Source organism: Aythya marila (assembly GCF_965140915.1).
Source record: "Aythya marila genome assembly, chromosome: 2".
Lineage (NCBI taxonomy): Eukaryota > Metazoa > Chordata > Aves > Anseriformes > Anatidae > Aythya > Aythya marila.
The window spans coordinates 140,447,635-140,460,566 of NC_139043.1; the positions used below are offsets into that span (position 1 = coordinate 140,447,635).

Genomic DNA, 12,932 nt, shown 5'->3' on the forward strand with positions numbered 1-12,932 from the left:
GTGGATGTCCCATCCCTGAAGGCATTCAAGGCCAGTCTGGATGCAGCTCTGGGCAACCTGCTCTAGTGGTTGGCAACCATGCCCAGAGCAGGGGGGTTGAAACTAGATGATCTTTAAGGTCCTCTTCAACCCAGGTCATTCTATGATTCTATGATTAAAGGTTCTACAAACCTAATTACAATCATAGGCATGTCCATGAAATTGCATTTCTGCCATTACATTTGCACAACTATAAATGAATAACTTATTCAGAGACTGACAAGTCATGATCCCAGTTCTCTCAGCCGCTCCTCGTAGACCTTGTTTTCTAGACCCTTCACCAGCTTCTCTGGACATAATCCAGGGACTCAATGTCCTTCTTGTTGTTAGGTTCCCAAAACTGAACACAGTACTCAAGGTGTGGCCTAACCAAAGCAGAGTACAGGAGGACAATCACTTCCTTGGTTCTGATGACTATGCTATTCCTGATACAAGCTAGGGTGCAGCTGGCCTCCTTGTCCAGCTGGAAACACTGCTGGCTCACATTCAGCCGAGCATTGACCAATACTCCCAGATCCTTTTCGGTCACACAGCTTTCCAGACACTCTGCCCCAAGCCTGCTGTGCTGTCCGAGTTTTTTGTGACCAAAGTGCAGGACACGGTACTTGGTTTTGTTAAACTTCATCCCATTAGCCTTGGCCCATCAATCCATCCTGTTCAGGTCCCTCTGCAGGGTTTTCCTATCCTCTGGCAGATCGCCACTTCCCCCCAACTTGGTGTCATCTGCAGACTTACTGAGGGTGCATTCAATTCTTTCATCCAAATCATAAATAAAGATATTAAAGAGGATGGGCCATAACACTGACCCGTGGGGAACACCACTGGTGACTAGTCAACAGATGGATTTCACTCCATTCACCACCACTCTTTGGGCCCAGCCATCCAGACAGTTTTTAACCCAGTTTTTAAGACTGTACCTGTCTAAGCCATGGGCTTCCCCCTCCTCCAGGAGAATACTGAGGGAGACTATGTCAAAGGCCTTTGTGAAGTCTAGGTAGACTATGTCAACAGCCTTTCCCTCATCCACCAGGTGAGTTACTTGGTCATAGGAGCAGATGAGGTTGGTCAGGTAGGACCTGCCTTTTATGAACCCACGCTGGCTTGCTCTGATCTTCTGGTTGTCCTGCACATGCTGTGTGATTGCACTGAAGATGATCTGTTCTATAACCTTTCCTGGCACCAAGGTCAGGCTGACAGGCCTATAGTTTACCAAATCCTCTTTATGATCTTTCTTATAGATGGGTGTCACATTAGCAAGTCTCCAGTCATCTGGGACCTCTCCATTTGACCAGGACCACTGATTTAGTCACCTAATGTGGTGTGTAATGATACATAAACTCTTACAGAAATCAGCAGTGAGTGCCTAACTCAGGACTGCAGTCAATGTCTAATTTAAATGCTCTGAACTATCTTCACAGTCTTTAGCTTTCATTACTGATTGCATAGAAAATATAGAGAATGCAGGATCCTAACTTAATCAAGTGTTTTAATCAAGTAGTGTTCTTCAAAATCAATTTCAAATTTGTTTTAGCTTATAAATACTATTGCTGATGGGCAGTGATGGCTCTTTGAAAATAGAACTCATAATTTTCTTAAATGTTACCATGTATGAAATTAGGTTGCATTTGTGATGTTTCTGTTTTCTGTAAACTTTTTACATTTTTATTAAGTATTTTAGTTATTTCAAACAAAAACAGAATTTTCAAAATGATTATATAGCAGTAAACTATAAAATACTATATATAGTATATTCATATACTATATATACACTATATATATAGTATATATATTCTATATATAGTCTATTCATATACTATACTATAAATAGTATATATATACTATATATAGAATATAAATAGCAGTAAACTACAAAATAATATTTTATTAAATATTATAAAATAATATTTTGTTCAACATTATACTATCTTGTTCAACATCTTCATTGATGACCTTGATGAGGAAATAGAGTCTGCCCTCAGCAAGTGTGTCACTGATACAAAGTTCGGTGGAGTGGCCAACACACCAGAAGGCTGTGCTGCCATTCAGCGAGACCTGGACCAGCTGGAGAGATGGGCAGGAAGAAACCAAATGAGGTTTAATAAGAGCAAGTGTAGAGTCCTGCACCTGGGAAGGAACAACCGCATGTATCAGTCCAGGCTGGGCGATGACCTGCTGGAGAGGAGCTCTAAGGAGAAGGACCTGGGGGTCCTGGTGGACGACAGGTTGACCATGAGCCAGCAGTGTGCCCTGGTGGCCAAGAAGGCCAAGGGGATCCTGGCGTGCATTAAAAGGAGTGTGGCCAGCAGGTCAAGGGAGGTGATCCTGCCCCTCTACTCTGCTCTGGTCAGGCCTCACCTGTGTCCAGTTCTGGGCTTGCCAGTACAAAAAAGACAGGGATCTCCTGGAAAGAGTACAGCGGAGGGCCACAAAGATGATATAGGGCCTGGAGCATCTTCCTTATGAGGAAAGGCTGAAAGACCTGGGTCTGTTCAGCCTGGAGAAAAGAAGACTGAGAGGGGATCTTATTAAAGTTTACAGATACTTTAAGCATGGAAGACAGAGGGATTTGGCCAACCTGTTTTCAGTGGTTTGTGGGGACAAGACAAGGGGCAATGGCCAAAAAATGGATCACAAAAAGTTCTGCACCAACAAGTGAAAGAACTTCTTCATGGTGAGGGTGACAGAGCAGTGGAACAGGCCGCCCAGAGAGGTTGTGGAGTCTCCTCTGGAGATATTCAAGGCCCATCTGGATGCCTACCTGAGCAACCTGCTCTAGGTAACCTGCTTTTGCAGCAGGGTTGGACCCGATGATTTCTCGAGGTCCCTTCCAACCCCTACAATTCTGTGATTCTGTCATTCTATGATTTTGAAAACTCTTGATGAATTAGAATACATTAAAATCTCTGTAATGTAATTTATTAAAAAACAGATATAATAATGGTTATTCTGTTTCCTTTCCAAAACTTTTAAATGTAAATTTAGAAATAATCTCTTCAATTTTAAATGGACTCCAACAGGCAATTGGACCTTTATTACATCTTTATATACAGAAACTAAGTTTTTTATTCTTTTAAAATTATTATTTTTATTTTATTTTATTTTATTTTATTTTGCTTTTGAAACAAGGGCATAGAAAACTTGCTACCATGGTTTCTTGATAAATGTTAAGGTAGAAATTACATGAGATGAAGCTTGAAAGTTCTATTATACTAGCCATAACTGCCTCACTAAATTTCTCACTAAAAAGTGAGATATACATAACCTAGCTTTATAGATAATTTTCTGCTATATATTCCATGAAGGTCTTAATCTAAATTTTTGTAAAATAGAATTACATCAGTATTTTAAAGGACTCATTCCGAACTCCAGTTGAAGCATATTTATGTAACAATTAACTTTTGTAACTATATGTAAAATAACAGAACTTCTAAGAAAACGTGCATAATCTCTCCATGGAAAGAACCCATCTAATTTCACTCTGCAAGAACAAGATTTATGTAATTTGATGGAGGGAGGAAAACAAAACAAAACCAAACAAACAAACAAAAAACAAAGCAAAACAAAACTGACAAAAAAAAAAGCACACATGGGGAAGCATCTCTATTCCCTCTTACTTACAATGAATCACTGACATACTGAAATAATATATTTTAAACTTTTAAAAAGTTACGGGTATATCTTTTAAAATTTCTTTAAATCTTACATCCTTTAAGAACTGCGTGAATGAAAAGATGTGCAATGAGTTCCACTGTGACCATCATTAGTGAGAGAAAGGATGTATGAAAACCCTTTTCATGCTCTTGCGCCAGGAAAAACATTTTTAAACACGATGATAACAAGAAAATAACAAGTATACTTACCTGAATCCCAGCTCCCTCTGGTACTGTGATCTTCCACACACAATTCAGATTGTTGTCATAAGGTTCAGGGTAACCAGGAGACAAAATGGTCCCTTTGCGCTTTGTTAAAATTCCACCACAGGGCACTGAAAGGAAATGCACAAGTCAAAAAAAAAGAAGTGCAAAGCCTCACAAGTGAGAAGAGTTATTATTATTAAAGCTTAATCAACATTCATCATACTATATCTGAAAACTTTTGTAAATTTATGTTACACTTAAAAAATATATATATTTGCCTCAGGAACAACAACAACAACAACAACAAAAACAAACAAAACAACAACAAAGTGGCATCATTGCCCATGGAACCACACAATTTTTCAAGGTCCCTTCCAACCCATGTCGTTCTATGATTCCATGATTCATTCATATACCCCTGTCTTATTTATTTGACCTTTAACAAAACAAAATTTATTCCAATATGTCCTAGTAACCTTACAAAGATAAAGTTTAATTGTTAGTGCTTAAGAATGAAGTTTGAACAGTTACGTATTTTATTAGTATAAAGGAGTAAAATAGAAAAATTCTATCTCAATATTGCTATTTTTATTGTCTAAATAATCAATAATCAGTCTCAACTCCTTGGCAACTCTTCTTTGATTGTATGAATTACGCAATTACAGACTATGGATCTATCATATTAGTAAAGAGATTGGTAAAGGCTTACTTCACTCATCATATCTATGTCCATGGATTAATAATAGTGTTACACATGAAATAAGACAGAGGCGTACATCAACATCATTTCCCTTCTGAACGATCAACTTGAATGTATCTTGACTAGTTTGTTAGATGCTCTGACAGGGACAAATAAACTAAAGTTTAATCTAGATACCGATATTCTTTGGTATTTAAGAAGTTGAAGGAAAAGATTGATGAGATAGTTTAACAAACTGTTAGAATCATGGAATGCTTTGGGTTGGAATGGACCATAAAGATAATCTAATTCCAAACCTCCTGCCATGGACAGGGGTGCCAGACACTAGACCAGGTTGCTCAAAGCCACAGCCAACCTGGTCTTGAACACAGCCAGGGATGGGGCATCCATAGCTTCTCTGGGCAACCTGTTCCAGTACCTCACCACCCTCTGAGTAAAGAATTTCTTCCTTCTGTCTAATCTAAATATTCCTTCTTTTAGTTTAAAACTATTACTCCTTGTAATGGTACACTTCCTGATAAAGAGTCCCTCTCCAGCTTTCTTGTAGTCCCTCCTTTAGGTACTGGAAGTCTGCAGTGAGGTCTCCCTGGAGACTTCTCTCTCCAGGCTGAAGAAAGCAACTCCCTCAACCTATCTTCACAGCAAAGGTGTTCCAGCCCTTTGATTGTGGCTCTCCTCTGTGTTTGCTCTCACAGGTCCATGTTCTTATTATATTGGGGATCGCAGAGCTGAAGGCAGTAATCTAAATGGGGTCTCATGAGAACAGAGTAAAAAATCACCCTCTCTTGACCTGCTTGCTGTCCCTACTTCTTTTGATGCAGCCCAGGATATGTTTGACTTTCTGGGCTGCAAGTACACATTGCCATGCCCATGATGAGTTTTTCATCAACCAATTTCCCCCTAGGTCCTTCTCCTTGGAGTTAATCTTAAGCTATTCTCCACTCAGCCTGTATTTGTTCTTGGAATTGCCCTGTTCTTGAAATTGCCAGGACCTTGCACTCGGCCTTGTTGAACATGAAGTTCACACAGGCCCACCTCTCAAGTCTGTCAATGTCCCTCTGGATGGCATCTGTTCCCTCCAGTGTACCAGCCGCACCACACAGCTTGTTGCCATTGATGAACTTGCTGAGGGTGCTCTCAATCCAACTGTCCATGTTGCCAACAACGATGTTAAACAGAAGCTAATGTATCATTTCTACGCAACTTCGATAAGTTCTGAATTGATTTCATTAGATAAAAATATGAGGATTTATAAAATATGTAGAAGAATGCCACTTAATAACGAATACTGTAGCTACATTTTGTGTGGCACATAATTGTTAGAATCTCTTCAAATTACACAGATAAACTAAAGGTCAGTATAACTCAAAACGTTTAAATAATTAATACGTTTAAATAATTTACGTTTAAATAATTTAAATAACTTGTAAAAGGATGGACAGAATGATTGATGTCTGCTATCTCTAAGAAAACATTCAAACATTCACTAGAGTTAAGGCAATCTAATGTGGTCAGGTCTACCACTTCAATTATTAAACTGATTTAGTTCAATGGAATTTTATCCTCATATATATTTTATCACTGTTATTGGCACAGTAATTTTCACATGTGAAGTGGCCTGTAACCCTTTCACAGCTTGCCTAGAGACAGTTTGTCTTTCACAGAATAAGTCTATATGTATATGCATATGCATATGTATATGTATATAATATAATACGTTGTGATCAATGACCAAAATAATTATTTTGCTGAATTGTTATGTCTGAAAAAAAAAGTGAATACATTTCAAGGGTATAAACAAAAATCAATTATATTGGTTCTACTGTAGCAATTGAGGATAAATGAAGTATAGATAAATACTTCAGTTTCTTACTGATATATTAATCATGGTTCTATTCATTTTGACTGAAACAGTCCAAATAAACATTATTCATGTATAATATATTGTTAATCCTATTTTATTAATATTACTCCAGTGGCACTTAGTTGTTATCTCTGTCAAGATTTTAGTATTATGGAGGAAACATTTTGTTTTTATTGAAAAGCACTTGGTCTCTACCATGCAGCATTATATGATTAAGCAAAGAGGATTCAAAACCAACGTAATTAAAAATGTGTTGTTTTTGTTGTTTTTTTTTTTTTTTTTTCCTTTTTCCCTTTCTCCTCTACTCATCTAAAACTCTGCTTATGTACTTCTTAATGCTGGGGTCAGTTCTATAGTGTGGTTTTGCAGTAGGTTAGGATGATTTTTCTAAAAAATCTATTGCCTTTCAAGAATAGTAAAGTAACTAACTCATACATATATTTACTGTTTGGTTTGGGAACTGTGTTCTTCAGATGCCTTCATCCTCAAAATGAATGTTTCTTAATGTATTAAATTTTCACAAAATTAATGTATAGGGCAGTTGGTACTGCAACAGATGTTACAGGTGGAAAAGTTTGATGGCATTGCAAAAAAACAAAAAAATCCATGTAAATGACAACCAATTTTGATTCATTTATAAACAACTGGGTTTTTTTATATTAAAAAAAAAATCAAACAAAAAAAACCTCTATTAAAAATAACATGCACAGCAGCCAATGTATTTGCCCTTGATGTAAGCCTATGGAAAAATACACAAATATCATTTTATTTCCTTACTCTGCGACTTTTCAGAACTATCACCAGATTTCCAGTCGGTACAGATCAGCTTTATTAATGTCAATGGATGCACATTAATTTAAGACTCAAATGTTGAGAATTTAATCTTGTATGATCAGAACCAGATGAGATATATTTTCTGCTCTGGAAAATTACTGCTTTTTTTTTTTTGTCAAGCATTGAAATATTAGCTTAACTATTTTTAAATCTTTAATATAGTAGTCTTCTTCATAACAGCTTACACTATCTTATTAGAGACCCAAAAGGTGAGAGCATCTTAGTCTTGAAGGAGTGAGTGAGAGAAGAAACTGTTATTTCTGAAACTTGATTAAAGGATAACGAGAGATGTCACTGATGTTAATGTAAAAGAAGGTAACATATAATTTGTAACAGAAGGGTATGTTCATGAAACTAGTGAAATATTGCAGCAGGGTTAGAATTGAAAGGGTAATAAAATCTTAACCTTGAATGGAGAAGGAAGTGAGTAAAAGTAAGCAGGAATAAAATATTGTGTGGATGACAACGAAGGAAAACATTCAGCTAGAGATGATGGTCAACACTTTAGGCAGCAATTAGTCCTATTAAAAAGCCTGAAGAACTCACCAACACATGTAGGGAGAGAATCATTCCACTGTGCCAATGCATTTGGTACTGTATCACATCTAATTGCTGTTGATCCATGAAGGATATACCCTGGATTGCATTCAAAAAGAACCAATGACCCAACTGCAAATTCATTTCCAATCCTTTTTCCAAATCTTGGTTCAGGCACAGAGCTGCACTGTGTTGCACTTGTTCTTGGAACAGCTGCAAACATAAGAATTGTGGATTCCTAATTTTAGATTTGGTGAAGGAATACAGATTTTGAACCACAAATATTTGGAATGACTGGAAGTAACATTCACTTATTTGCCAGTTAAGAACATCTGCTTAATCCCCAACTTAATCTTCACAATGTGGATTACATACTTCTGATGACTAAATTGCTATTTAGAAGCGCATAGCAGTGATATCCTTGCCAAGACGAAAAGCAATGTATAAAATCCATAATGAAACCTTTCTAAAATGACACTGAAAAGAAATATCACTATGAAATGTTAATCTAATAGTTAAAAAACAAAACAAAACAAAACAAACAATCAATGTCAGATAGGTGTTTACATTTATTCTTGTGGATTTCTAAATGTGTATTATGCCTGCCAGATCAGGATTTAGAATCCATAGAAAAATGGATTGCAGTTGCAAATACTGATGTATAACCATTTCTGTGTTTTGCCCATAAAAAGGCAAATAATGTAAATAAAGGGAAGCAGTTTAATGATAGAAAGATCACTGATTCACCCACAGGTAATACTATTTGCAGTTATTCATATTTAATGTGAGAGATTTAAAAAGAAAACCAGTTTCTTTAAAAAGAAATCAGTTTGAGCCACAAGATATATCTAGCATTAATCAATCATATTAGCAAACATAAAACAGCTGCATTCTATAAGCGCCTTCTTAAATTTGGAACTTCCCTTATGCTTCTTAATTATTTGATTTAACATTTAAAATACAAATAAAAGAATGGAGCTAACATTATTTTTAAAAACAGGCAGAAATCATGAAACTTATTACATCATTAACAGGCTATTAATTTCCTTTTAATTTTCAGTCTGTTCCTCTCTGATCATTTACAACTTGTGAAGAAATTAATAAATTTACAAACTTTTCCAGGCTCTCTCACCTTGATAAACAAAATGAAATCCTTTAGCTGTTACTGGTCCAACTGAAGTAAATCTAACCGTGATCTGGTTACCTGAGCTCAATGGAAGGGATTCACCTACTCAAACAAAGCAAATACAAAGCTATCATAATCAGTTTTTACTAAAGAAGCATACAAAATTCCTGTCACCAACTCTACAGCTAAGACAACCCTCCCCTCCCCCCTTCCAGTCCTGTTCTGTTTCTTTAACTTGGCAGGATAGATTAAACATCTTAAGTTGGCAGTATCATGCTGTTCTAGAAAATGGGGACTAAAAATCACTACGGTTATTATGAATATATATTTTTCCCTTATAAAAAGTATATATATATATATATCTATATTCACACCATGTCTGTAAATAAGTCAACATGCACATAATCTATACAGTTTCACTTTGCTATAAAAAATATGCTGGTTTCCCTTTTATAATATCTATTTCAGATTGCTTACTAGATACAAGTAATAAAGGCATGAAGTAAGAAGCCCCAAATACACACTATAACAAGTGAATATTAAAAAAAAAAAAAAAAAAATCCACTTGGCTTTTATTTCTTCATTAATGAACACAGTTTTGAGTGATTACATTTTTATTTTAAAATCCCAATTTCATATATTTCCTGAACAGCATCTAAGAAAATATGACAGTTGTCTTTTCTTTTCTCTTTCCTTTTTTGTTTTTTAACTACACTATCTTTATAGTTTATATAAAATAAATTTTATTTTAATGGTTTAATGACAGTTCTGTTAACATATACCTGAATGAGATCCTGAGAGAGAAGATAACAGTGATGACTGCAGAGATGGGCCATCATATACTTCAACCACATCATGGAGTGATGTCTGGAAAAATACAAACTGGCCAAAAACCACTGATCAAACAGGAAGGTGAAAAAGCAAGAAGCACCAACAGCCAAAAATGGGGGATAAAATGAGAAGAAAAAAAAAAAAAAAACATACATTAATATACTGCATTAAAATATTTTAATTGAAAATATATTTATTGGCTGATTTCTCTGACCATTTAATTATTTTTCCCTGAGTATACTGTTATTTTTCATAACATAACAGCATTAAAACGTAATTCTATATATAGAGAATAGGCAATGAAGGTATATGTTCATACATGTAATTGTTGGAAAATTTTAGTAATTAGGCAAAAAAAAGTCTGTTTTTGTATTTTCAAATTCTCTACTTTTCCCTCCCCACAAAATTCCTCAGCTCAATATCCTCCTTTATAGTCTTGGCATATTCTTATATATGTTGTTTTATCCATTCATTTTGTTGATAACCTTCTCTAAATTTCACAGACCTTGGGATTCTTCTTAAGAACATTAACATTCAGTGCATCTTTTATATTTGCAAAATAAATGAGCAACTAACTCAAAGTTTGTTAACTCAAACATTTGGGAATTCATATGCTGAATCACAAATATATTTATTTTTTAGTCATGCTAGATGAACAACTGAATTCAATAACGTTACTTTTGCACTTAAGTTCAGCGGTCTTTTGCAGCACTTTCACATCAGAGGTATTTGCTCTTTCAATATATATAAATAATTAAAATAGGAAAAAAAGAAAATTTGGGATTAATTCTGACCCAAATATCTACAAAACATTTACACCCTGATTTTATCACCATTACAAGCAATTTGCCAGAAAAGTGGCTTAAGGAGTATAAAGGGGTAAAAAAGATGGAAGAAGATATATATTTGTAGGAATAGTAACACCTACTAAGAACAGAAGGTAAACAGAACCAGTTTCTGGTTGTGGTTCATTATCCAGGTTAGGCATTTAGTGGTAAATATTCTGGTGTGTTGCTACTGGAGACATAATATATTTCTTTGCCATATGGTCAGTAATATTTTTATCTGCTATATTTTATTGTAATAGATGAAGCTAGGCACTTATAGTTCTTCCAAAGTATACATTCTAATAAAGCTTTAAAATAAGTACATAAAAAATGTGGAGTCTTCAAATTGTCTTTTTTCCTCTTCCTCCTCCTCCTCCTCCTTCTCCTCCTGCTCTTCCTCCTTTTCCTTTTCCTTTTCCTTTTCCTTTTCCTTTTCCTTTTCCTCTTTCCTTTTTCCCTTTTCCTTTTCCCTTTTCCCTTTTTCTTTTTCTTTTTCTTTCTCCTTGTCCTATTTCCTTTTCTATAAATTCATAGATGTAAAAAATAGCAATTGTACTCTGCTAACTTGGGATCTTATTATAAACTCTTCAAGAAGAAACGAAATCCATTTTTGAAATGAGAATCTCTTTTTGAAGTGAAGGCGTGGATGCGGAGTTTATAAAATGTTCAAAAAAGTAATTAAAAGAACAATTCCACGAGACATTTACAAAGTATTTTGTCTATCTTTAGGATGAACCATAAGTGAGATCTAAAAAATATCTTTATTTTTCCTCCAATCTTCAGAAAAGTATTATTACTATTATTTTTTAATTTTATTTTTACTAGCTCTGCTTATTTTTAAATATTTAGCTGCATACATCTTCACTGCGGTGTTCCTGGAAATAACTAACAAGCTTAACATCTAATTACTTCTGCCATGTTGTCCATTCACGTTTGTATTTTCCTCGAATTTTCACACTCAATGAAGTCCACTTTGCCATTGAGCCAAGCAATATTCCTTGTGACTTCCACTGCTATTTTCCATATCATGAAAAGTTACAAGCTATGTACAGAAATTTCAGGCAAGTTCTGAGGCATAACTATTAGCACGAGCTGTATTGTCGGAAAACTGTAAAAACAGAATTGATGAACTATATTTGCGATTTAATGGGCTATTGTAAGATATTCCGTAGCAATTATAACATAGAGTGGGCCAAGTTCAAAGGTCAATTTCTATACAAAAAAGATCAAATAAATTGAATTTATAGCTGAGACGGGAAGCCTCCAGAGCTCATCTAGTCCAACCTGCTTGTTTGGAGAGTCATCTCAAGCACAATTCTAAGGGTTGCGTCTTGTAGGAATTTGAATACTTCCATGAATTGAAAGTCTACAACCTCTATGGGCAAGCTGTTTTTGGTTCCAATCACCCTTACAAAAAAGTTTTTCTCTTTTGTTTAAATGGAATTTATCATGTTTCAGTTTGTACCCATTGCCTCTTGTCCTGTCACAGGGCACTACTAAGAAGCCTGGCTCTGTCTCCTTTACTCCCTAGGTATTTATACACAATGATGAGATACCCCTGAAGCGTCTCTTCTCTAGGCTGAACAATCTCAGCTCTATTACATGTCCAGTTGCTTAACCATCTTTGTCACCCTTCATTAGACTTGCTCCAGTACATCCATGTCTCTCTTGTAGTGGTATCCAGCACTGGACATACCACCCCTAACGTGTCTCACCAGTGCTGAATGGAGGGGTAGGATCTTCTCACTCAATTTTCTGGCAATGCTCTGCCTAATGTAGTCCAAGAGGCTGAAGGCATTCTTTGTGGCAAGGGCACATTGCTGGGTCATGTTCAGCATGGTGTCCATCTGTACCCCCAGGACCTTTCCTGCAAAGTTGCTTTCCAGCCAGCTATCTGCCAGTCTGTACTAGGGCACAGAGCTATTCCTCAGTTTCAGACTCTTGCTGAACCTCATGAGCTACCTGAATCTATATGGTATATCATATCTATATGGTATATCTATGTATATCTATGTATATATGTATCTATGTATATCTATATATATGGTATACATGTATCTATGGTATAGATATGGTGTACCATATAGATAGCACATCTATATGGTATATCAAAAAAATTCAGTTTTGTATCATCTGTAAACTCACTGGGAGTGCACTCTGTCCCATCATACATATCATGAAGATATTAAATAATAGTGGCTGCAGCATCAGTCCCTAGGGTATGCCATTACTGACTGGGTGCCAGCTATCATTCATGCTGTTGATCACAACCCTTTGAGCTTGGCAGTTTAGCCAGTTTTCAGTCCACCTCAATGAC

At 35.8% G+C, this 12,932-nt stretch overlaps 1 protein-coding gene across 3 annotated transcripts in view; it reads right to left on the reverse strand.

Moving 5' to 3' along the window:
- The window catches only part of CSMD3 (CUB and Sushi multiple domains 3), a gene marked incomplete at both ends in the record, with an annotated part of 682,849 nt that overhangs the window by 121,670 nt on the left and 548,247 nt on the right, over positions 1 to 12,932 (reverse strand). For 2 of the 3 annotated variants that reach the window (XM_082754087.1, XM_082754086.1), the window contains 4 exons: positions 3,900 to 4,024; positions 7,841 to 8,044; positions 8,964 to 9,059; positions 9,740 to 9,853. In XM_082754087.1, coding sequence (XP_082610213.1) covers positions 3,900 to 4,024; positions 7,841 to 8,044; positions 8,964 to 9,059; positions 9,740 to 9,853 — 539 coding nt within the window. The remainder of the gene's footprint in view (positions 1 to 3,899; positions 4,025 to 7,840; positions 8,045 to 8,963; positions 9,060 to 9,739; positions 9,854 to 12,932) is intronic. The other variant, XM_082754088.1, reaches the window with a different exon arrangement.